General features: G+C 35.2%; 1 protein-coding gene and 1 long non-coding RNA gene across 17 annotated transcripts in view; one reads left to right on the forward strand and one right to left on the reverse strand.

Annotated features, from left to right (window-relative positions):
* LOC308200784 overlaps positions 1–12,053 on the reverse strand; it is a 28,027-nt gene extending 15,974 nt beyond the window's left edge. For both annotated transcript variants that reach the window (XR_013955809.1, XR_013955810.1), the window contains exon 1: positions 9,581–12,053. This is a non-coding gene — a long non-coding RNA (uncharacterized lncRNA). The remainder of the gene's footprint in view (positions 1–9,580) is intronic.
* DOCK9 (dedicator of cytokinesis 9) overlaps positions 1–26,962 on the forward strand; it is a 129,768-nt gene that overhangs the window by 75,540 nt on the left and 27,266 nt on the right. For 7 of the 15 annotated variants that reach the window (XM_080605719.1, XM_080605715.1, XM_080605713.1 and 4 more), the window contains 14 exons: positions 137–206; positions 354–479; positions 608–679; positions 5,099–5,245; positions 5,910–5,993; positions 6,644–6,755; positions 12,063–12,241; positions 13,008–13,124; positions 14,575–14,695; positions 16,019–16,152; positions 19,327–19,441; positions 21,000–21,066; positions 23,559–23,606; positions 25,518–25,654. In XM_080605719.1, the coding sequence (XP_080461845.1) occupies positions 137–206; positions 354–479; positions 608–679; positions 5,099–5,245; positions 5,910–5,993; positions 6,644–6,755; positions 12,063–12,241; positions 13,008–13,124; positions 14,575–14,695; positions 16,019–16,152; positions 19,327–19,441; positions 21,000–21,066; positions 23,559–23,606; positions 25,518–25,654 (1,529 nt within the window). Of the gene's footprint in view, positions 1–136; positions 207–353; positions 480–607; positions 680–5,098; positions 5,246–5,909; positions 5,994–6,643; positions 6,756–12,062; positions 12,242–13,007; positions 13,125–14,574; positions 14,696–16,018; positions 16,153–16,802; positions 16,977–19,326; positions 19,442–20,999; positions 21,067–23,558; positions 23,607–25,517; positions 25,655–26,178; positions 26,223–26,962 lie in introns of all 15 variants that reach the window. The other 8 variants (XM_080605707.1, XM_080605717.1, XM_080605720.1 and 5 more) reach the window with 5 other exon arrangements.

Raw genomic sequence — 26,962 nt, forward strand, 5'->3', positions numbered from 1 at the left:
AGATTTTTAAGTGCTTCACAGAGTTTAAATGATGACTGGGTTATGACATAAATGTGTAACTGAATAACACTTTTGCAATTGCAATCATAGCTTTCTTTGTAGACTTGCTTAGTTTCGGTTTCTGACTTCTGTTTAGGGTTATTATCCATATTGTTGCACAGTGTCATGAAGAAGGCTTGGATAGCTACTTGAGATCTTATGTCAAGGTAGGCACAATTAAATAAAAAAACTCCAGTTAAAAGTAAACAAACTCTGAAAAAGAATGTATATATAAATAGAATTGTATCTGTTTGGTTTCAACTGTTTCATATTATGTCATGGTTTCCTATTATGTTCTGTTTTTCCTCCCCAAGTATGCTTATAAAGCTGAACCCTATGTTGCTTCTGAATATAAGACAGTACATGAAGAACTGACAAAGTCCATGACAACAATTCTAAAGCCATCTGCTGACTTTCTTACAAGCAACAAGCTACTTAAGGTATATATTGAACTATGCTTTTACTGTATGGTCTTATCTGGTCATAACTAAAGTATAGGAATTAAATGTGTTGAAATTGTTATTCAATACCCACAGCAATTTCACAGAATATTTTCTTTTCTCTGCAGTATTCCTGGTTCTTCTTTGAAGTTCTAATAAAATCAATGGCTCAGTATTTGATAGAAAACTCTAAAGTGAAGGTATGTCAAAAAAAAAAAGTTATTCTAATGGCAATTTGTGCAGTCTCTTCTTTCTCCAATCATATAATTTTATTTGATTATCCAATTTGATTGTCCAGTTTATCCAATCAATAATTTTATTAAAAAACCCTTCTTCTAACAATTTCTTTTGTAAGGAAAGGAGGGAAAGAGCAAAGCGGGAGAAAGCAAATGAGATATTAGAAAGATCTACAGAGCTAGGTTTAACATCATTCTGAAAGGATAGAAACCCTCTAAAATCCATATAGTAGAGCAGCCCTTGTAAATCACTAGACCTTTTAGTAAGATTTCTTGATATTTATCGTAGAATCATTCAGGTTGGAAAAGACCTCTGAGATCATCTAGTCAAACCTTTAACCTAGTACTAAAGTCTACCACTAAGCCAAGCTACTAAGTTCCAAATCTACGCATTTCTCGAAAACCTCCAGGGATGGTGACTCAATCACTTCCCTGGGCAGCCTATTCCAATGATGCACAACCCCTTCAGTAATGAGATTTCTCCTAATATCCAATCTAAACTTCCCCTGACACAACTTGAGGCTATTTCCCCTTATCACTTCGGATTGGGCTCTTCTCCCAAGCACCCACCTCTTTATAGCCTCCTTTAAGGCAATTGCAGAGCATGATAAAGTCTCCCCTGAGCCTCCTTTTCTCTGGGCTAAACAGCCCCAGTTCCCTCAGCCACTCCTCGTCAGACTTGTTTTATTCACCAGCTTTGTTGCCCTTCTTTGGACACACTCCAGCACTTCGATGTCTTTCTTGTAGTGAGGGCCCAAAACTGAACCCAGAACTGCACGCTGAGGTGCAGCCTCACCAGAGCTGAGTACAGGGGGACGATCACCTCCCTGGTCCTGTTGGCTATACTGTTCCTGATACAAGCCAGGATGCCCTTGGCCTTCCTGGCCACCTTGGCACACTGCCAGCTCATGTTCTGCCAGCTATTGACCAATACCCCAAGGTCGCTTTTCCACCAGGCACCAGCACTCCGAAGCTGTCTAGGCAACTATGATAGGTATCATGTTTAGGATTTTTCAGAATACAAATATATGCATCAGGAGGCTTCTGTGCATGCAGTGTAGTGCATCCTTCTAGGTTTAGGATATCAAACTTCTTGCTCATGTGTTAACTGATCAGCTGATTGGGGATTCCTCAAAATTCCTAGCAAAAAGACAAAACTTACGATTTTGTATACTACTAGACAACAGAAATGGAGTTTATTCAAACCAAAGAAAAATATTCATACGGACTTCTGTGTTCTTCACTGGTATTTTGCTGTTTCAGTGGTATCTGCTCAAATAGTTTAGGAAAAGACAGGAGGATCTATAAATGTAAATTTCCTTTATTGATTTGTTATTCCTTGAGGAAGGAGTTTGTGCCTTTGTTCATTCCGTTAATGGAGTATTTCTTATTTTACCACACTGTATTTTGTGGTTTTGTTTGTTATAATCAATTAAATTAGTTGTATTAGTTAATAAATGAAATGGAAATGAACATATAATCTGATAAAGCCGAAAACATTGATTTTTATTTAAAGTTGAAATTTTCCAGAGACTTCTGGAATTGAATTAAAATTGTATCATTTAAAAATGATATTGGAAGAAAGAAATAAAAGAATTTTTGTTGGTTTCAGTCCTTACCTGACAGTCCTAGCAGTGCTTTTTATTTTACAGTATTTGACTTTTTTAAAAAATTGCATCTTCTTGAATTACATAATGTGGTATAGCTGGGCAAGTTTCTTAAAACATGACGTGTGTGAAACTTGTATAGCTTGAGGATGTTTGCTGGATTTGGTTAGGTGATGTTCTGCAAAATAATGTTGTTTTGGCTTAGCTAAACAGGGTTTAAATAATTTTTCCTGACTCTAACAAACCTACAAAAATCCTCACGAGTATGGAAAAAGTATATATATTTAAAAAAAAAAAACAGAATACTTCAAATAAACCGCTAACTTGCTATCATGCAAACCCATTTCCTTAATTTAATTATAACTTTCTTACCCTAGTGATTACATTTTTAAATTGAGATCAGATGGTGGATAAAATAAGCACAGTAGACTATAGTCTTTTTAAAAGCAGGAGTCTGTGTAAACAAACAAAAAGACAAATGAAATTCACTTTTCAGAATGACTCAGCCATTGTCCATGATTTCAGTTTTCTCTCCCTTAATCTGCATCTCCTGCAAAGTATGGTATACTACTATTGATGAGCATTCACATTACTAAAAGCGTGTTTTGTTTTTTTTTTTAAATTGTTGTTGTTATCCTTGTGGAGGAAGGAAATAATAATTATACTGACTCATTATCTCGAAGCTAGTGAACCTTTACTGACCCATGTAATCCTAATAACAAATATAACAAATTAAATATGGAGACCACATGCATCTGAGGAAGACACAATTTTAACAAGGTTTTCGTTTGGGGGGAAAACAAAGTTGGTAAAGAAAGAGTGTGTCAGCTGACTGAGAAAGATTTGATTACCTTGTATCAGCATGATTGTGAATAAAACAGAGCAAATGCTGTTAATGAATAAACTGTGACTTTTCAAAGAAGGTGCTAACTGCTAGTTTCATTTTATTTATGATTTCAAGTTGCCAGAAAGAAATAGACCACAAAAATGTGACCTAATTACTGATGGCACTTCTAACTTCTTTGATTCCCATCCTATTTCAGAAGATAAGGAAGCATAGTGAAGTTTTTCATCAATTTAGTAGGTTTTATAGCCCTAAATATTTCTAAGATGGTAACAGCTTGTGCAGAGATTTTTTTATGAAACATTGAAACTACCAAAATGTTGCCACATTTTTTATTAGAACTTACAGGTATTGTTATAGAAACGTGTAGTAATCATACTTAAATAAAAGCAAACAAAACTTGATACTGGAAAATACCCTTCTAGTTTCTGTTTGTCCCGCTCTTCCCTGTACCAGTTTATTCTTGAGCTCCATTTAGGTTCGGATTGTTTCTCTTCTGTATGTTAGGTATATTTCTTGTATAGGAACCTCATTCGTTTCAGGTTAGCATTTTATTTGTTTTTAATAGTATCTTCAAAAGCAACCCTCAAATATGAACTGTTCAAATTGTACAATGGAAATAAATTTTCCTAACACACACTTTTAGATTCTAGTTCTTTGCTATGTACTGCTGTTCTTGCTTGTTCCTCTCCTGCAATACTATGATGTAAATTTCATGGCTAAAGAAAACTACTGAACTGAATTTTATTGCAGATTTTAATTATTTTCTTCACATATGATGTTAAAAAAACATTTTCACTTTTAGAACTAACCTCATTGTCATCTTTTCTGTCACATGAAAGAGCAGATCTTCTCTCAAGTATTTTGCTTGCTTTTTTCTGTCTTATTGGGTAAACTAGTAAAGATGCATTCAGATATTTTCTTCTTAGGAGTTCTGATAAAATTCTGCAGTTCTAGGTACAGCAAAATTATTTCTATAGCAAGATTTTTGTGGTATTTTAAAAATATTTAATTACTGTCCAAAAAATACTGAGTATATTTTAGGACACTGACTGGCATGCCTTACTTCTTTAATAAATACTGTTGATATTTATATGGGTATCTCTTCCGACCTTAATATTTAGAAACCTTATTTTTCATAAGATAGAACTAAAGACTTTGGAGCACAGCTCAAACACAATGAGAGCAAATTGTATAATCATTGATTTCTGTAGTGCCCTGCCAATGACTTGTTCTGCCTAGGAATGTTGCATTCAATTTAGTTCAAAAAGGTATGCAAATGACAAAGTATTCAAAGCACTTGGACATTTTGATTTCACAGTTTTCAGAAAGAAAAGCAATAATGACTGTATAGTTAAAATGGCTTTTGTCAAAGCTAGCTTCTTCTTCAGCCTCACTCCACCAGTCATTAAGCCCCTTAGGAGAAAACACAATTTAACAAAGACTGTAAGATGCAGAGAAATAAAAGAGGCTCTACAGTGGCAATAAGTTGAAGAGAACTTACTGACCAATACGGGTCGGGATGTATGAAATAATTGATGAAGATAATATAGATTGTGAGTAGAAGCAAGTAAATCATAAATGTGGAGGAGATCTCTTAGGCTAAGTGAGAAGGTACGTAAAAGCAAAGCAAAATAGTTCTAATTGTGAAAACTTAAAACGTGGAGAGTAAGATTTTGAAGGCTGGAAGCGCTGAGATTTGAAGTGGATAATGAGAAAGAAAGAAAGAAAAAGCGTGGATGAAAATTTACAAAAGGCTCAGGAAAATCTTAATTTAAATAAAATGTTATTTTAAACTACAATGAGAATTTGAAAACCTTAATGCTGTGTTTTCCTTCCCTGTCAGGTTATCTATATCTAATGTAAAATAAGTTTTCATATATTTTAGTGCTATAAACCATATTAAATATGTATCTGAATTTGTGCTTCTAGCTCTTGCGAAACCAGAGATTTTCTGCTTCCTTTCATCATGCGGTTGAGACGGTTGTTAATATGCTAATGCCACACATCACTCAGAAGTACAGAGACAATCCAGAGGCTTCAAAAAATGCCAACCATAGCCTTGCTGCCTTCATAAAAGTAGGTACACAAGTGACAGGCTCTGTGGTTACTTTTGCAGTAATACTGTTTCTTCATGGATTTTAAAGAATTTTAAAGCTGACCCATATAAAACTGAACATGCATAATGCTTTCTAAGTATAATTCTATGTCCAAGTTAAAATGCATTGAAATACAATTTGTCTTTTGTGATCAAAAGTACATCTTTTCAGAGGTTTGATTTTTAATGAATTTATATTTTATCAAAATTTTTATTTTTTCCTTGCCCTCCCCCCCACCCCTTTCAAATATCATCTAGTTATCTTTTAATCCCAGAAAAGTTTATTTTCATGAATTTGGTGTAGATAGTCTTTTAGTATCTTTCTTTTTTCAACCAGTAAGGGAGAAAAGAGCATGGGGAATAAAATGGTAGATAAAGCTGCTAATGACATGTCATTTTTGTTTGTCAAGATACATTTCTTATCTTCAAACAGTTCTTTTATTTGCAGTTTACATTCTGGATTATAAGGGGAAATTTGATATGCATATATGTATACGTATATTTAAATTGCTTGTTTTATTGTTTTTTTATGTTCAAACTGACTGAAATATCAATATGTTTGGAAAATAAACTAGTTGAAATACAAGTACTGAGCGCTGAAGCAATACTAAATCAATTCCATCTTTTTGTTTGTTTTTCCCCCAGAGGTGTTTTACTTTTATGGACAGAGGTTTTGTTTTCAAGCAAATCAATAACTACATCAGCTGCTTTACACCAGGAGATCCAAAGGTACTCTGTTTTTAAACAAATTAGTTTTAGGAGTTGCTTCTTTTTGATGCATGTGGATAGAGTCCTTCAGACTTGTTTCTAGTTACACTCAAGCGTGTTACTTATAAGTACGTACACTGTGCCTAGATCTTTTTTTTTTTTCCACAAAACCACTTTTCCATATTTTGATTCACATCTCCAGGTGCAAATTCACAACTGCAGAGCATGTATATTGAGAAAATGAGGAGGGGTGGGCAACACTAAGCAGAAATTCTAAGCATAAATGTGAAAGGTTAAAGTTGGAAGCATTAGGTGGATCTTCGATATCCAAGTTTCTATAAATTTACTGTAGTGGGAAGACCTTGTACCAGTAATCCAGAAAATTTCTTCTGAGAGTTCAGACTTTTCTTATAGCATATTATAGCTTATTATGTATGGATGCATGTCCAAATCACTGTTCCCATTGTCCAAAATTATTAGAATTATATCCAGCTGTCAAGTATGAATTGTGCTGAAAGTATTTTTTGCTGACATACAGAACATTGACAGGACTATGTCCCTCACACTACAAAACTGAGAGGAATCACCCTTGTGTGTAAGAAAGCTGGTTTTAATGTTATTCAAACCGCTGCATCAGTTGTTTAATTTATACTTTAAAATTATTTTTGCAGACTCTTTTTGAATTCAAATTTGAATTTCTCCGTGTAGTCTGTAATCATGAGCACTACATACCTTTGAATCTACCAATGCCATTTGGAAAAGGCAGAGTTCAGAGATACCAAGGTAAATTCTTCTAAAGAAGTCTACGATGTATTTCTCAGGTGTCACCTTTTTCTTAATAAACAAATAAGCTGTGTAAATTCAGGTCTATGATGCATTAGAAACCTCAGTGTTATTAAATGGAAATGTCAAGTTTTGATCTCTTTAAACTCAAAGGAACAGTTTAGGTAGCAGAGTAATCTGTGCAAAGTACCTAGTTATTGAAACGTGGTAAACTATGTCTTTGACTCTTGCCTTTCTTTCTTGCTATAAATGTTTGCTTCTTTGTTTTGTTTTTGAGTTAGACTACCACAGCTAGTGAATTAAAAGCTGCAACATTCCTTTATGTAGGTGTGCAGTGTGAGGCCTGGTGTATTTTTTTTTCCATAGATCATTCAGGTGTGAAAGGGTTTCAGTAGGTCTGCAGTCTACCTTCCTGCTCAAGTCACCTCAGGCCTTTCATTCTGCAGATTGAATGAGCTTGGTTCCCTCAGTTTCTCCTGGCAAGGCATGTGCTCTCCAGCCTTATATCTACTTTGGCAGCACTCCACTGAGCTCAGTCAAGTTAACTTATCTTTCTTGTACTAGAAGGCACAAATACTCCACATGGCGTTACAGATAGGCCTAATAAATGTCAATACAGGGGAATAAACACTTCCCTTGATATACTGATAATGCTGCTGTTGGTACAGCCCTGTATGCTGTTAGCTTTCGTTGTTGCCAGGATGCCCTGCTGATTCCTATTTAACCTGCTGTCCACCAGGACATTGCTTTCAGCAGAGCTGCTCCCAAGCCAGTCGTTCGGTATCTTGTATCATTACAGGGAGTTCATCCATCTCAGGTGCAGAATTTTACATTTGTCCCTGTTGAGTTGATTAAAGTTCCTTTAGCCCATCTAGATTCTTCTGAAATGCAGCCCTGCCCCCAAGCATATGAACTGTACCCTTCAGTCTTCTGCCATACACAAACCTGAGGAGGGTGCACTCCATCTCCTCTTTCAGGTTGTGGATGAAGTAGTTTTAAATAGGATAGAGCCTGGAAAACTCCTGTTGTAGCTGGTCTCCAAGTAAAGTACAAGCCATTAACCACCAGCCTCTAAGCCCAATGATCCACGTAGCTCTTTGGCACATTTAGGTGTCTACTCACATAGGCTGTAATGTCCCAGGTTAGATTCAATGATGCTGTCAGAGACAATGCTGGCAAGTGCTATTCTCCCCATATCCACAGATCTAGTAAGTTACTTATAAAAGGCAGGTTAGTCAAGCATGCTCTGTCTCTATACTGACTCATGGATGAGTCCCTTTCCTCCAGCTGGCTACAGAAACTTTACCCCCTTTTACAGTATGTAAAAGCTTTGAGTGGTCAGGTCCAGTTTGGCAGGCAGCTGAGCACCACACAGCTATTCAATCACCCCTCACCTCCAGTGGGATGGAGGAGAGAATCAAGGAGAAAAAAAAATGCAAAAACTTGTGAGAAAAGACAGTTTAATAGGACAGAAAAGGGAAGGATAATAAAAGAATATACAAAGCAAGTGATGCACAATGCTATTACTTACCACCCACTGACCAATGCTCAGCCAGACCCTGAGCAGCAGGCACTCCTCCACCCCAGCCAGCCAACCCATCTTAATGTTCAGCACGTTGTCATACGCTATGGGATACCCCTTCGGCCAGTTTGGGCCATCTGTCCTGGTTGTGTCCCCTCCCAGCTTCTTGTGCACCTCCAGCTTCCTAACTGGCAGGATAGTATGAGAAGCTGAAAAGTCCTTGACTACGTGTAAGCACTGTCGTGCAACACCTAAAACATCAGTGTGTTTATCAGTGTTATTCTCATCCTAACTCCAAAACACAGAACCGTAACAGCTACTAGGAATAAAATTAACTCTATCCCAGCTTAAACCAGGACATATGGTTTACCCTGGATAAATCTATCCTGGCTGTTCCTGGTCATACTCTTCTCCTTCGCATGTCAAAAAATGGTTTCTAAGAGGACTCACTCCATGAATGTACCAGGGACCAATGTGGGTCCTCTAATTCATGGTTGTTTTTTTTTTGTTTTGTTTTTTTTTGGATGTGTGTTACATCTGCTTTTCTTCAGTCATTGCAAGACACTGATTATGGGAGCCCCCTGATCTCCATGGCTTAACAAAGGTGATAGGGAGTGGCCTTCCAATGATACTACTAGCTAACTCTCTCAGCATCTCATCTGGTGCCATGGATTTGCATGGTTGGAAGTCTCTTAGGATATCCCTGACATGATTCTCATCCACTACCGATAAATCCCTTTCTTGAACCTAATCCCTAGACTCTTAAGGCCTGGGAACCATGGCAGTGAAGGTAACGAAGGTACCTTGTTCTTACCCAACTCCACTTTCTTTAAATCACCATCTCCATTCAGTAAATGTCCTGTGTTTTCCTTGTTCAGCCATTTAATGCTACTACAGTGGTAGAAACTGTTCTTGTTGCCATTGATGTCCATGTCATGAATGACATTTTTACGCAGATCTGATGTATCAGCAGTTTAAGGTTTATTATTAATTCCTTTGGGGTAAATCACAAAATAGATTGTATGTTTTTTTCTTTAGTAGCACTTAATCATCTGTTAATCATTAGCCTATTTAACACAATGGTTTAGTAGTATTTGCTACAATAAAAACAATGACTTAGTTAAAGATTTGTAAATGGCAAGGTTCACACAGAAGGCTTAAGGCAAGGAATCAGTTTCTATACAATAAGAGACTGGGGATTTCTATGCAGTAAGGGATTAGGGATGTCCGTACAACAAGATACTGGGGATTACTAAATTCAGTTGTGTGCTCAAGAACTTTTCTCTTTTGGTGAATTACTCACCCTCTTCTGCGTCGGCGTATTCAGCGGACGATCACTGAACCTCAAGGAGTCTTGCCCTGAGAGGCGTCCCACCTCAGGGGGAGATCCTAGATCATAGCCCGCTCTGGTACTGGAGAGCTCAAAAGGGCTCTTTGCTTAGGACCGGTATTTATAGGACTGTGAGATGGTTGACTATAGTCAGTGTTTTTCTACCCTGGCCACAGTTCAGGTTGGGTAATTCTTGTGTTGCCAACCAACCGTACAATCTAGTACCTTCCAGATTGTATGGTTCTGGTATCCAGGTAGCAGGAGTTCCAGGTACAGTTAGGGAGTGCCTAACTATCCCGACTCACTGCACTTGTAACAATGCCAAGAACGTAACATTAGTTTACCTTGAGATCACAGAGTGGCCTGGGGAGGGGGTCTCCCGTACCACCGCAGTCTGTTACCAGTTTCAGCTGTAGCTGAGTTATAGCTTTCCTAGCACTATCCCTTTATACGTGACCATTCCTCCTTTGTACCTTGTTTTTGCTTCCATCTCATGTTCATGAATTTTTGCACCGTAGCTCAGTCATGAGTGCCCTATTTAGCCTATCTGGGCTCCTGGTACTTCCAACCTTGAGCCAAAACAAACAGTATGTTAGTTATTATATTTGTGGCTCTGAAGATATTACTAATGTCTTCCAAGCATTGAACTGCGGCAAACAACCATAAACAGAAATGAGGAAAGTACCTTTACAGATAACAAGTAAAGCTGACTAAAATTGTATTTTTGTAGATTAGATTAATTTTTTTTGAAATATTGGCTTAGTAAATTTGAGTATAGCTAGTTAAAGCTTTCATCAAGGGGATAGAACAAGATTTGGGAGTAAGAGCTAGAGAACTGCATAGAGCTTGTGCTTGTCTTTGGCTTTTTCCTTTTATTCCTTAAAGAATAGCAAAAATAGAAAAAATAGTGTTTCTGATTACACAGTAAAGAACAGTGTAAAATCCTGCTCGCTGGTGAACTAGGAGTTTGGCCAGGAAAAAAAAAAGACCTTTATTGGAAATGTTTCTGGCCCTGTTTTGGTGTCCCAAGTAGGAGATCTCAGTTGACATGAGATTGGCTCTTATGTGAGTTACAAAGAGGACTGTAGCAAGTTTGTGCCATTGTATCTCTGCTTCTTTCTGATTTAATGGATTCCTGTAGTGGGAGGACTTTCAAAAATGAAAGTGCTTTCAGATTAGTATCTGGCTTTTACTGTTCTATTGAGCAATCAAAGCGAATGTGAAAAATTCTTAAAAAGCTTCTTTGTTGATATTTTTAAATTATATACATTCTAGTAAGATTTTTTAAGGTAAAGTAAGATTTTTTAAGCTAAAGTTTCTCTTAATTTGTTATATATTTACTCCATAAATTAGGTGGATTATTTTTAGTACATAAAATACTCCTATAGGGGAGCAGTTTGACTTTAAGATGTGCTGTGTGTTTTTTTGTGTGTCTATATATGTATCTCTATATGTGGCTTAGCATAGACTTACAGTTACTAAGAGATATGAAATATTTTGTGAGATAAAATTACATTGTAATGGTTAAGTACAAATGTTAAAATTAAATGTTCTTTAATCCCATTTCTAGTGCAATTAACACTGAATATGTAAATATTTCTAGAATAGATAGTAATTTAATCAAATGTAGCAAAAAATGCTTATTGTATTACAATGCACTTCTAATTTATGTGGATTTAAGTTAGATTGTTTAAATATCTTTTGTGTCCTTTTGTGTGCTGATGAGGTGAAATTGTTTAAATTGGACATGTGTGATGCAAATGCAGTCTCTTCATTACGCTTTTATTATCCATTGCAAAATTTGGGGATTATTTTCTTAGAAATTATGAGCTAACTAAGATCAGTTGTTAGCAGGCTTTATAGTCTATATTTGTAATAGGTACATACGGAAGATAATGAAGAAGGAACTTAAAACTGCGGCACAAAAATCTAAAACTTGTAAAATCCAAGTTTTGCTTGCAATCCTTCAAGTTTACTAACCTGGGACTGAACTACAGACCAAAACCTAAATCCTCTTTCTGCCTTGCAACTAAATTTCTGAAATATAGGATGTGCATAACCTTTATGCACTACGTGCCATTTCAGTGCATAAATATAGATTTAAAAGTTGAATATGAAGCTATAAGGTACTGATCCATGTAAATTTTATTAGGAAGACTTTTGAATATTGGACAATATTTTAAAAACATATGATTTAAAAATATATATTTTCAAATATTTATATTTTTCCAGCTTCTGTTGATTGAATATACATCACTGTTTAATAATTGCATAATTATGCATTAATGTGACACATATATACAAACACACAAATATTTATGCTTATATTAATGAATGTCTGAATATGAATATATATGACTGCCAATAACCTTGGAAATACTAATATTAATATTAAGTTAATTGATAAATTAGTTTAAATAATGCCATTTCTTACATAGAACTTCTTTACCTCCAGACCTTCACCTGGACTATTCACTAACAGATGAGTTCTGTAAGAATCACTTCTTAGTGGGACTGCTTCTAAGGGAGGTGGGAAATGCATTACAGGAGTTCAGAGAAGTGCGGCAGATTGCTATTAGTGTGCTCAAGAATTTGATGATAAAGCATTCTTTTGATGATAGATATGCTTCCAGGGTAAGTGTATTTCTATGTTAGTAGTACAAAATAATAGTGTGCACACATGTAAGAGTATTTTTTTTCTTTCACAAAAATTCATTAATTTGCAGCCATGCTATTTCTACTCAGGCTGTGTCTGTGATGAAAATGGTTATGACAATTGTATCAAATTCAATCTGCAAACCTGAATGTTTTTACCAAATGAGAGCACAATGTACCTTTTTTAGCATAATTTACATGTGTTTGTTATATTTTTGGTATAGTGTAACTTAACTATTGTGCTTAGATTCTTTACAAACTGTTTTTAAAGCTCTTATTTTCATTAAACATTAGCTCTTAATATTTGGGAGCTGTCCTTCTGTCATCTATTATTGATAAAGTGAGTATAAGAAAGCTACAAGGCATAATAGTAAATTTTGAATGATGTTTTTTCCTGGACTTTTTGTTTTAAAACATGGATTCATTTGTGCTGTGAAGAAGCCATTAAATATTAAGATACTGTCATGAATTTATCAAGCTAATGTAAAGTTAATTTACTTTGCTAGTCTTAGCTGAAATCACATTAATTCAGATTTTTTTCTGCATTATATTGAAACAGTAAAGAAAATTTGTTGACCTTCTTTGAATTACAATGAAGTAATGGTGACCATGGCTTTTGACTCTGTCATAAAAAAAAAAAAGTTTGCTAAATGCTTCTTTTTTGTAATTAAGGAATAGTGTTAACAAATAATCTTTGATTAGAAATCAAATCTGTAATTTGATAATGAACTGTAAAACTATTTAGAGCCATCAAGCAAGAATAGCCACTATGTACTTGCCACTCTTTGGACTGCTTATAGAAAATGTTCAACGGATCAATGTTAAAGATGTGTCTCCATTTCCTGTTAATCCTTCAAGCAATGTGAGTGACCGTTTCTAGCTGGTATTCTGAATTATTTTTTATCATAATTTATTGGTAATGTGTATATAAAATACCGCACGTTTCCGGTAAAGAGTTTTAAGTTTCAGAATTCTGTGAGTTTGCTCTCTTTGCTTTATACTATATTAGAAGTTTAGTTACCTTTCATGGTTTTGGCTGCTGTTTCTCTGGTCCAGCTAAGTTTTATGACTAATGTCATAGTTGTCCAGCTTGATCCTACATACAAGTTACAGTACATTTAGTAATCCTCAGTTGAACTTCAGAAAATCTGTGGAGAATGTCTGGCCTCGCAGACTACTGCAGCATCATTCTGATGTCATTTGCTTATACTACCATATAACACCTTACTTTTTCTCGCAGTGCATCTTTAGCTGTTCTTTTTAGAGGAGTCAAAAAGAAGGTGAAGGAACAGTATAGTTAAAGTAGAAAACAAAAAAACAAAAACAGCAACAACAAAAGAAAAACAACAGTTGTTTCTGCAATTTCATTGCCTTCCTTTTGTGTCTTATTACCCAGGTTTTGATAAATTTATTGTAAGATAAGATTTCATTAAATTATGTCTCTTTTTTTTTTTTACACAGAAATTAAACTTCTCATTAGTTTCCCTGACAATTTGTATAAACAGTTTGCCTCTACTCTTGTAGAGGTACTAGAGGCACTTGTACATACTTCATACTCATGTCAGAGAATACTCCCCTGACATCTAACGCAGATAATTAGTTGTGTTTGCTAAAGTCACGATGGATTCGTTAGCTTCTGTGCTGTTCAGCAGAAAAGACTGGATGTTGGTGGTAGATGGAGGTGTGGTTGTTTTTTTTTTTTTTTTTGTAACTCCAGTTTTCCCATTCAGTCCAACACTGACATAAACAGACCAGAAATAAATTTAGTTAATTCTCTAGAAATTAGAGTTTTTAGCCTTAAAGAAATATGCTTTTGGAACAGCTGTAGGAGAAGAGGATTACAGAAGCATGAATTCAAAGGGAATTTGTGAAGGAGTATATTGATATATTATGGTCTCATACAATAGTTGAATTGAGATTTAATGATTAAACAAATCTCTATTTTTTTTCCATATTTTGCTGTGTTCCATTTGCTAATTAAAAAAGAAACTCACAATATCCTTCTAACAACAGAAATGTTTGGAAGTTTGAAATAAAAGTAGTCTGGGTGTTTTGGCAACATCTGTATTACATTGTTTAAAATTCTATGGAATATTCATATTTTTAACTTTCGCTGAGGTACTTTAACTTTGAGGCTATCTAGAACTTGCTCAAAAGCCTGAACATCTCATTACATGCTTTTGAGCAGAGCCGATAGAAATTAAATACGAAAGAAATATATAACAAATTCTGCACTAGAAGATAAAATATGTATTACTAACTAAACCCATGTTGGAAAACAATAATCACATTTTTCTTTTTTTTCCAAGCAGAGTGCAAAGGATGATGCACTTAATTTGCCGACTGCAAATCAACTAGTAACACCACAAAAATCAGTAAACACATTGGATAACAATCTTCCTAAAGATCTGTTTGGTGTTATCTCTGGCATTGGTAAGCGTTTAAAAACAAAAACAAATTATTTTTCTTTTGTTACTAAAAATAATTGTTTTGTGTATAGTTTTGGCTGCTTTTTGATTCTGTACTTGGTTGTCACTTGTACAGAACTCTTAATGCAATCAGCTATTCTGTTAGGTCCAGAATTCAGACTGCAAATGAGATCTTTCTTCGGGGATTTTTGTTTTGTTTTGTTTTTCTATTTGAAAGTAAAGCTATTTCCTGAAGAGAGCTGTTTCCCCCCCCTCCCTGCCCCCCCATCGAAGTTTATAGTTGTTGTCTTGCTGCAGAGAAATAGGAGGCAAGAATAGCCTTAGTCACTTATGGCAAGAGCACCATAATCCATGGATTTGTAAATGATAAAATGATTGTTTAGTTTAAATGGCTTTAAACTGAAATAGGGTAGGTTTAGATTAGATATAAGAAGGAAATTCTTCACTGTGAGGGTGGTGAGGCCCTGGCACAGGCTGCCCAGAGAAGCTGTGGATGCCCCATCCCTGGAGGTGCTCAAGGCCAGGCTGGATGGGGCTTTGGGCAACCTGGTCTGGTGGGAGGCATCCTGCCCATGGCAGGGGTTGGAACTGGGCGGTCTTTAGAGTGCCTCCCAACCCAAACCATTCTGCGATTCTGTGATTTTTCCACCTCTAAGTGGAATGCTGCTTGCACTTGTGGCTATCCTCCTCTCTTTCTTAACATGATTTTCTGTTTGTTGTTATCTGCTGTAATTAGTTATATCAGTTACTAGTCAATTAAAAAAAGCCATCTGAAAAATGAGGAAGTTTTCTACAAACTTGTTTTTTCATGCAAGTATATATCTATTGATACGTATGTTTTTACATATGAGTGTGCATGTATTTCTACGTAAATCTGCAAGTGCGTGTGTACATACACTGCTGAAAATATAGAATAAGCTTACCTTCATTAGAAGTATATAGAATCATACAATATCCGAGTTGGAAGGGACCCACAAGGTTCATCTAGTCTAACCCTGGGTCCCCAAAGGGTCACCCAAAAAATCAGACCATGTGTCTGAGAGCATTGTCCAAATGCTTCTTGAACTCTGGCAGGCTCGATGCCGTGACCACTTCCATGGGGAGCCTGTTCCAATGTTTGACCACCCTCTCAGTGAAGAACCTTTTCCTGATATCCAGCCTGAATCTCCCCTGTTGCAGCTTCAAGCCATTCCCTCAGGTCCTAAATGTAATTGTTTGCCTTCCTAAGAAATATATACATATATGGTGGTTTTAGAAGTCTGACTATGGAGTGACTTTTTCAGTATATGTATCGTTTGAGATTTTTATATCATTTTGTTTTGTTTAGCTTCCCCGTACACCACATCAACTCCAAATATTAATTGTGTGAGGAATGCTGACTCAAGAGGCTCTCTTATAAGTACAGACTCGGGAAACAGTCTTCCTGAAAGACACAGTGACAAAAGCAATTCCCTTGACAAGGTAAAAAACAAACAAACACAAAAACTAGTGCACACACCTCCAAACATAAAAACAAACAACAACAAAATACCCATAATTTCTAGTTAACTTTCATAATCTCTACTGGAATTGGGCTTTTTAGAAAAACTGCAGAGCAGTGTTCTACATTTTTTTTCCCCAGAAGAGGTGTCATATGAGCTCTTCTAGCATTGCGTTTATTAAGCTGTTTTGCAGAAAATGCAAACAGATTTTTCAATTTAGAAACATAAGCAGGTGGTTGTGGTTTCCTTTCGCTAGATACATGCACTAGGTGAAGTGTAGTAAATTTTGCTTGAGAGAACTGAATTCTGGTTTGGAGAACTTTGATTTTTGTGGAGATCTTCACTCTATCTGTTCTATCCACAGTACACATAGCATTTTAAATTGAATCTTTTAAAATCAATTGCTGTGCATTCTCTAGGTAACTTCTCTTATGTTTGACTCTTCTAAATCATTGCACTTTCAACCTATTACAAAGTATAAGTTTTGGCTGCAGTAGCTGTGAGTTATTCAGTTATGTCTTTCTAGACCTTGTATTGATGCTGATCACATTTCGTTTTCTTAGATCTTGTTGTGCACGTCACAACTTGTTAACTTTTTCCCCTTGACCCTGACATGCCTTCGTGTGGCAGAGAGAGAAGCTTCTCAGAAGGCACTCTGCTCATGCTATGCGTCCTAATGGAGAAGAAGAAGAAAATTCTCACCCTGCAAAGAAAAACCGTGTTACTATGGATTTTTCACTTCTGACAATTCCAGTTTTACCAGAGAAAATTATGCATGCTGCTTTCCCTCTTCAGTTACAAGAAGTATTTTTTTTTTTTTTGGTGCTTGGTATATTTAAGCTTCTGAGTGAAGTGTGTGATCAACAGTTTTGCCACTTCTTTGCAACAGTTGAATCTGAAGGCAAATATGTACAAAGCAACCATATAAAATACCAATAAATGGCAAACCTGTGATAGTTCACGATTTAATTAAACCAGAAATACCCAATCAGCTTAAATATCAGCAGAGTTTGAGTCTTATGGTACTTAATATAAATAGGACTAAAAAAATCTTTGACAGTGACCAAGTAAATAAATATCTTGGACATATGCTGTTGCTAAATGGCAATTCTGTCATCTATTACTTAGCTTTCATGTTGTTAATTACTAATGTGTAGTGTTTTTACTAAGTAAAAGAGCTTTCAAAGGAGTCTTCATCCTTTGAAAATTCTACTCTGGTCTGCCAATTTAGGTAGTGCAGGTTTTATGTTTTGCATGCTGTTAATATTTTCCCTGAATAATACTTAATGCTGGCTTCTAATTCATTGCTTTTCAAAGTCTTTCTAGTAGGCTAGTTGTTCACTGCACGTATCTTCAGTTTTTTTCTCATTGTTTGATATAATTACTGAAGAGCCATGGTTTTGTTCTAATTTTGTTTCAGAACAGCCTGTAGACCAATGCTTGTGGAAACATAATTTGCTGAAGTATAGCTATTTTTATTTTAATATGTACATATTTTATATGCTAGTTAGATTATTTTGAAGAAACTGTGAGTAGCTGTAGTCATAGTTTTATCCATGTACATTTTCAACTGTTCCAGCGGGAGTTTTATTTCTGAACAGTATCAAAAAATCTAGGAAATTCAAATTCAGTTTCTGCTCTTCCACCCTTTAATTGCCTGCTCTATTTCAATATCTGTAGAGCTGTATAGTAGCACTTTCTCATTTACCAGAGATACTTCAAAGATGAACAGTTTGTGAGGTCTTTAGAATCTTCAGTAATCAGGTTCATGCAGGTGTCCATTTCCTCCTAAATTACAATATTAAATATAGTTTCACATGCCACTGCATATCCATTCAATGACTAGTATATAACAGATTGCACAGATTGTTTTACGATGGTGATTCTTTCCTTTTTTGGAGTGTGCTAAAGGGCTTAGTAGTCAATTGATGCGTGTGCTGTAAGATGTCATGGATTAGCATGTCTCCTGCTTTCAGGAGTGTTCCTAGGTTGTTCTGCCCGTGGAGTATAAACAGTTCTTGCTTAGTTTGTGAAACCAAGTGCTTTTCTCCCTTAAGTCTGTTTTTATTTTCATTTTTGTTTTACTAATTTTGATATAAAGGGTTTTCTCCTAGATTGGTATATATGTCCTTAAAAAGATAATGAGGCCAAGATGATCAAACTTCCTTGCAGAAACTGTTGCACAGCTCAGTTATACTAGACTGTTAACTTTCTGGAAAACTGGCTAAACGCCTGGTTCATCTTCCATTGGGATAAGTGGCCTCACTTACTTAAAGTGAGGGTTAGGCACTAAGAAGGGCATACTATAACCTTTAAGCAAATATTTATATAGCATCTCTGTAAAAGCTTCAGATTGAGGATTTTATAATGCTTGATTGTGTGGAAATGATTCTTTTACAAACAAGATATTGCCTAAAGCTCTGTTTCTATATTCTCAGAGTTTTATTTTTTCCTTTTGGTAGCTCTTTCTGTGGTACATATTTTGAAAGTCATTATTTTCTTTTTATTTTTGGACAGATTTTCTTCAATATTGAGTATTGCTGATTAACTAGATTTTGAAGTGGGAGGAAAAGCTTTTTTCTGAGGCAAGGGCATGTTACTTATCAGCAGGTGCTTTTACAAAATACACGTTATTCCCATACAAGAATCCCTTCGGATTCTTCTATCTTTAAATAGAAGAAATTTAGTGGAGGCTCTGCCTACAGTTCAACATACTCTCTTCAAAAGCAAAGGGGCATATATATATATATATATATATATATATATATATATATATAGCTTAACAGTAGCATGTATTTTTAAAGTATTTTAACTAACCAAAAAGGGCATGCCTGATTTCTACACTGCGGTATCTGTATGTAATTAACTTGATTTAAAGTCACTGTCAGGTAACATTTCCTCTTACTTGTCCTTCTGGGGGGAAAAAAAAAATTGTACAAAGAAGGAAATAAAACAAAACAAAGGTAAAGAGGTTTAATTTTGTATACTTCGTGTGTGCAATGTGTGTTTTAGTGACCTGTCTCTACATAAAACATTTTTGTCTTCATTCTGAGATCCTTTTTCTGTTGCAGGAATTAATAAGGCAATTTAAAACATTTTAGTTCATTATCAGTTTAAGAACTTTTCAGCCAAAATATGTCTGTTTTCTCTTCAGAACCAACAGAGCAGTACTTTAGGAAGTTCTGTTGTTCGATATGACAAACTTGACCAAGCAGAAATCAAGAGTCTGCTCATGTGTTTCCTTCATATCTTAAGAAGTATGTCAGAGGGTAGGTAATGCAACCTATTTTTCATAATTCTGACATGATGCCTTAGATTTATGCATGTGACTTAAATACCCTTTAAAAATCTGCAGAAAATTTTAGGCATAGACATCATGTTCTGCCTTGTTTTACCAAATGTGTGATCAATCAACCTTGAAGCTAAAGACTTGTAGCCATTAAATATTCATTATTCCTGAAAAGTGTGAGGCTACAAGACTTGGTAAGCAAGCCTATGTTTTTGTTTGATAGTAGAATCTGATTTGGCAAATGGAGGTCAAGAACACTTGATTGGTCAAAGAGTTTAGGGCTAGATGAGTTCTCCCTTCTGCAGAAGTTCCTGTATGACAGAGAACCAAATGATCTGATCACAGTGTATGTTTCCATTTCTGGAATGGAGACATTAGTGCTTGCATTCTCCAGGGTTTTTTGGGGTAGTAACCACTGAAATTTTTGAAAGAATTGTACTACCCTGGAGGAGGAGGATCTGGAGCCATAGAAATACTGCACGAATGGCAAATCCTTAACATTACAATCATGCCTATCCTTGATCAATATATATATAAAAAAAAAGGGGGGGGGGGAAGGGGGAGGGATTGGTGTCCACTTGGTTAAAAAAAAAAAAAAGAAAATGTCAAAAGTCGGTAATTATTTTCTGTGCCTATTTTATGTAAATTTCTAAAAATCAAGCTTATGTACTGCTATTTGAACTCTAATTTATTACACCATTAAATCAAGAATGAGAATTGAAAGGTTAATAAGTACTTAATATCCAGTCACACTGTTAGATTTTCATGTAATTACATAGATATTTTATGTTTTTCAACTAAAAAGAATAATAAAAAATAACCTTTTTCACTAATTTATACTTTGAAATAATCATAATTTCTGGGAAGCTCAAGCTCTTTTTTTAATTTGTTTTGTGGTTGTGATTCTTCTGGAAAAGTGTAAGTGTCATTTTTGTCAAGTGTCATTTTTTGTCAAGCAACATTTTTGACAAGAGACCAGGTCTTGGCTATGCAACTACAAACTTTCTAAAAAATGCATAGCCATTTTTAAAAGATCTGTGCATATAACTTTGATTTGCTGACTAACCTATGGCTGCCATAGAAACCCAACCAAAGCTGAAAAACACTGTAAATTACAAAGGAAGAAATCATAACTTTTAATAAAAAAAATGTTGAGACCAGTCTATAGAGAAGCAGATTATAGAAATAATAGCCCAACATTTTCTTAAGTCATATTTTTTTTTGCAACTCTGTAGTCACCATTGACTACACAATTACCGTTGACTATACAATTATCACTCTTTAAAATATGAAAATGTATGGGAATATTATGGATTAATTAAAAGCATATTGCAGAAATTCACGGAGAATTGACATGCAATTCTATAATTGGCTTCAAGGAAAACTTCGAATAGTAATCATCATTTGTAACCCCACAAGCCATTTTTAGATTCTCTAAATCCTCATTATCTGAAAGCTTAGAGCTTTTTAACTCTTATAATTAATGCTTTTTTGTACTTACTGACTGTCTTGTTTCTAATATTTTTTCATTTTCCTAGATGCGTTGTTTACATATTGGAACAAGGCTACAAAATCTGAACTAATGGACTTTTTCACTATTACAGAGTAAGATTTTTGTTGATTTTAGCATAAAATCATACATTTCACAATGCTGTTAAAGTCTTGAGTGTGAAAATAAATGTATGTGCATTATTCTCTCTTTATTTGAAAAGTAATACCTTTTCAGTCTTGGTTTATAAATCCTTGACTTGGTGTGCATAATTGCACGTCTGTCTGATTCCATAATAGTTCTGGAATTAGTCTATACAGAAGTGATCTCAGGAAGTTCCTAAATAGGGAGTAGTACTCAGAATATCGTTGTGCTCGTATAAAATGATCAGAGATTCTCTTGTTGACCCGACTGAATCATTTCACTTCAGAAACAAAGTGTATATGAACGGTCCTCCTAGCTTTCCTCTTGAGTCTTCCAGCATACTGTGAACAAAAAGATGTATGATGAATTTATTATTTGTTATCAACTGCTACACTGCAGGCCTATCCATATTTAGTATTATTTGTTCATGTTCAATTGTTCAATTAACTGATACATAAACAGAAAGCGAGGAAGGTGCTGTCTGCTTAAAGTGGGACAACACAGAAGTCTTTCTGCATGCCTTGTTTCACTGAACTGTTTTCCTTAGTTTCCATAGTCCAGGCCCAGTCATCGTAGTATCGGTAATTAATTGTGTTATGGAATGTGATACTCAAAGTTCATTTTAGAAATATATATCAAATAGTATTTTAATTCATCCATTGAGTACATCTGGCATTATGTTGATTGTACCAGAGACAGAACAGAGCATGAGCATATGTAGTAGACTGAAGCAAGAGGTGGAAACTGTGCCAAATTGGTGAGCAGTATTTTGCCATTAGTGGTCTCTTATTTAAGGGCTGGATAGGATTGGTTTGTAATCAAATCAGTAATCTCAAATTACTGATTATCAGAGATTTCCATCACAATAGCAGTTTAAGGAATACAAAATAAAATTCCCATTTTGGAATCATTTAGGTTGGAAAAGGCCTTTAGGATCATCAGGTCCAATCATCCACCTAACACTACAAGTCCAATGCTAAATCATGTCCCGAAGTGCCACACATCTCTTAAGTGCCTCCAGGGGTGGGGACTCCAGCACCTCCCTGGGCACCCTGTTCCAATGCTGACCACACTCTACATGAAGAAATTCTTCCTGATACCTAATATAATCCTCCCCGGCACAACTTGAGGCAGTTTCCTCACATCCTATCACTTGGCACCTGAGAAGAGCCCTACACCTTCCTTGCTGCAACCTCTTTTCAGATAGTTGTAGAGAAAGATAAGCTTGGCAAATTAGGTTATACTCTCAATCTTCTCACTGGCTCTGAACCAGTAATATTTTGATTCTTAAAAATACACGTTTAAGTGTAGATTTTTTTTTAATGTCAAAAAATGTCTTTTAGGATATGTCTTTATCTTCTTATTATTGTAAAAGAAGATTCCCTTTATAAAATAGTTTTGTCAGAACCCTGTTGCTGATGTCCTGGAATCTGGAGACCTTAAAAAATGGGGAATAAATAAATAAAATAAAGTAAAACAACAATGAAATAACCTGTTACCAAGGAAACTTAGGCTGGAGAGCATACATTTTGATTTTTTCACCTTATTTTGAACCCTTATTCACATTTTTCAAAATGTGCATGTATCTATATATATGTAATACCTGGTTATCGCTGTTTGTTTCTTTCTTTTTTTTTTTCTGTTCTTTACATGTTACATTGCAGTTCATTTGTAAATTACTTATAACTGTGAACTTCATTTCATGTAATGGAATCTTGTTTGTAATAATTGACACTAAACATTACTTCCTTATACATATTAAAAGTCTATATAAGATGAACCCATACAAGATGGACCCAAACTGGAGCACAAGATGTTCTGTGTAAACATCAGGAAGCACTTCCTTACCCTGTGGGTGAACCTGTGGGCGCTGGTACAAATTGCCCAGAGTGGCTGTGGAGTCTCCTTCTTTGGAGGTCTTCAAAAGCTGCCTGGACGTGGTCCTGGGCAACCTGCTCTGGGTGGCCCGGTTTGAGCAAGGGATTTTAATCAGATGGCCTCCAGAGGTGCCTTCCAATCTCAGCCATTCTGTGATTCTGTGAAGCACTGGACTCAGTGTTTATGTTTTTCTTATGTGCTCTGTTTTTTCACAGTTTGCTCTTCTAGCTTGGCACTGTTAGACTCCCACTAGGTGTTTTGATGCAGATAAGTTGAGATAGGTGTGCTCTTGAGGCAGCCTTATGTGTCTTTGATGTTAATCCCTATTTGACGAAAACAACAACCATCCATGATTGATTTCAAAGCAGCTGTGTCTGCTTTGAAAATTTTTCTTGGCTTGAGGTTTGGAAAGGAATTTCAAGGGTGGGAGAAGTTAAGTTTTATGATTTAAGAGTTTAAAGTTAAGTGAAAATAATAGTTAAATAATTCCAATGTACATAAATTTATAACATACATAATAAATGTACATAAATTTATAATGGATTGTTTTAAGTGTTGTTTCTCTGACTTTTTGTGTTCTCTGCAGAGTATGCTTACATCAGTTCCAGTACATGGGAAAACGATACATAGCCAGGTACTGTGTGGAATTTTAATTTAGCTGGCTTGTCCACTAAGAATAATAGTGTGTACACTAGTGTGTACATCAGGAATAATAATGTGTACACTAGTGTGTGGGAGTAGAAAAGTTATTGTAAAATGATATATAATTTTGAAGTAAGTAACTGGTTAATATTAATAATTCTGTGTGTCCTATCTGAAAGTCTGGTATCTGTTTTAGAACAATGTGTGTTGTGTTTATAATAAACTACTTTAAAGTTTACTTGCCCTTCATACTATCTTTTTACAGCAGTTTTTTTTCATTGAAATAATGTCTTTGGAGAAGTTTTATTGTTTATTTTAATGTTTTGTTTATTCACTTGGCCATAAAACCATGTCAGTTTAAATGTTTTAGAAATTTAATGTAGTGATTTTACTGAAAGGTGAGTGGTGGACATTCCAGTTCTCCTGTTTTTCAGTTCAATGTCTGAAGTACTGCTAGATACCTGTGTGCTCCCACTGATGTCTGTTTAGGAGAAAATCTCTGAAATGTCCTAAATTATTTGAATATCTTTGCATTAACGTGGTTTTTAATGCAAAATACTTTTTTAATAGAATAAAATATAGCAATCCATTTAGACTTCACACCGTGGTTGACATGGTGACATGTATATTATTATAATTTTAATAATACTAAAATAATATAGTATAAAAATTATAATATTATAATTAAACTTATGGCATTGAAATACTGGCCCTTCTGAACTTGGTGAGAAAGTTATTGCTGACATTGGATGGTAAGGTATTCTAAGATGTTAGCTTTTTAGGTTTTAATTTAGATATGATAGTATGTGAATCTGCTTCTACAAACAACAACCATGACTACCTTCCTGGATTTTTTTTCAGAAAAGGATCTCCTCTGTGTTCACACACCTTTAAAAAAAAAAAAATATATATATATATATGTATATATAAAAATCAGTGGCTTTCTTAATGTTTTGATTGTAACCTTTGTGCTTTAATGTACTTCAAACTCTGGATTTACAGGAATCTGTAATTTTTAGTTTTCTTCTGAAAAATGCTTTAAACTAATTCTTTTGACTAGTTTTTAGAGAAGATTACCGCGCTTCCTTTTTGTTTACTGATTGCTTAGTCTGTGTACTGCATGTTATGCTAAAAAAGAACTAAGCTGTAGAATCGTCTTGTGTTCTGCAGAGGTATTGAATTTCCACAGTTACTGTAGCTTTCTAGTCTTTCACATTGTTGTTACACTAAAGTATATCACAATGAATGCACGTACTCTTAAAATACCCAAACGACACGGAATGAAAGGGAACAGGGAATTAATTATTCAAGCACTGGTTTTCATTTTTCATCAGCTCTGGTGGTGGTACACAATAGGAAGTTAGCCTGTACTGATTGCTAACACAGATTACTTTTCTGTTTTCTTCACTTGATTGCTGCAAGTTTAACAAAGTATATGGCTCTTCTCCCTTCCTGCTTGGGTAAGATGTCCATGATAATACCTCAGCTAATTCTTGCTTCCCTGTTGCATGTATGCCTTCTAATTTTACCACTGTGTGTCCGTCTAACCCTTTTCTAAATTTTTTACAATCGAAATAGAGGATTTGGTTTTGGGTTCTGAATATTTTCAGAATCTTCATATTCTCAAATTTTTGTTCACAAGAGCTCTGAAGTAAATTTAACATTTCCAGAGTGACTGCTTGTGTGCTTTTGCTGTCGTGCTTCGAGGATTTTAGGAAAGAGTTTGCTATGATACTTTTTTTAAGCTACCTATTTTTGTTTTATAAGTAAAACATTAAATAGGTTGCATTGTGATTCCTCCTATAAAACTTCTTGTGCTGTAGCTGCTTAACTAACACTTCCTATCTTGCTGCAGGTTGACATGTCTAACTTTTGCTTCTATCCCATTTCACCCATCTTGCAGGAACCAGGAGGGGTTGGGATCCATAGTTCATGATCGAAAATCTCAGACATTGCCTGTTTCCCGTAACAGAACAGGAATGATGCATGCCAGATTGCAGCAGCTGAGCAGCCTGGATAACTCTCTCACTTTTAACCACAGTAAGTCTCATGACATGGTAACATTCATCATCCTCAACCAGTACCACAACACCAGAGGCAGGTCCCAGAGCCACACCAGTGCATTTCAATAACTTTTATTGTTCTAGGTCAAATGAATAACTGGAATCAGTCGATGGTCTGTTCCCTCCTTTATGATAAAACAATCAATGCTGGCTGATGCCATAACATGGAGCATGGTTAACCACAGTATATTTCAAAATTGTATTTTATTTTTTTTTCAATTACAGGCACATCTACTCTGTGCTGCACATAGTTACAGAATTTACTTGGTTAAGCTTTATTTTTTTTCTATTTGTTTCATTAGGCTTCATTTTTTTCCCAATTGATCTTATAGATGTTTCATGTAAAAGTAAAAATTTGCACTTTGACCATATCTCCATGTTTTGACATCTCCTAAGGAGAAATGAGCTTCTTAAAATTTCTACGGAGAATGTGAAGCCCATGATTTAGTTTGTCTGGAAGTGAAAAAGCGTCCAATAATGAAGTGATTTTTCTGTTTTCAGTGTGAGAAAGATATCAAGTGTTCTTGGAATTTCTGTAGACAATGGTAAGATTTAATCAGGTTGAAGTCAGCTTCTATAAGACTGCTGTATTGAAATCTGCTTATGTCCTATCTTTTTAAATATGCTGCTCTTAAATTGCAAGTACGTAAAGTATTCTGAAGCACCATTTTGCAATCTTCAGCTTCAAAAGCAATGAAACTGGTTGACTAACCCAGTAAAATGCAACATTGGGACTGAAAAGAATTGTGTGCAGTAAAGCAGTTTTTTGACTTAACTGTACGTTCACTAAACTCATTTATTTCCTAAAGCATATCTAACTGCCCCCTACAGATACTTAAAACCTTTTAGCTCATTATCTGTAATGTAAAGCAACAGTTAACCTAATTGCACAAGACTTACCATGCAGTCTAGTGGAAAACTAAAAGTACAAAACAACAAAAACAGCCTTGTGTTTTTAAATACATTCTCGTATTTTTTAAATATTAAAAAAATGCAATTCTTTGAATTAAACATTTCAGAAAACTATATAGTTGTGCAAATTTTTTTTCATGTAAGCAGTGTTCTGATGATATATCAGCAGATACAGCTGCAGTAAATTTTTACATGTTTTTTGATACACAGAAGAAAGAGCTTTTACACTGTGCAACTATATATACAGCATGGTAAAGTACTCTGTAGAGAGACTGATTTAAAAATTAATAAATGATTCTCTGGGAAATGTCTGCTTCTGGGCACACTGTGCAAAAACAACTTTATACTTCCAGAGCTGCTCAAAGTTTACTGA

The sequence above is a fragment of the Anser brachyrhynchus genome (genome assembly GCF_964034855.1).
Source record: "Anser brachyrhynchus genome assembly, chromosome: 1".
NCBI lineage: Eukaryota > Metazoa > Chordata > Aves > Anseriformes > Anatidae > Anser > Anser brachyrhynchus.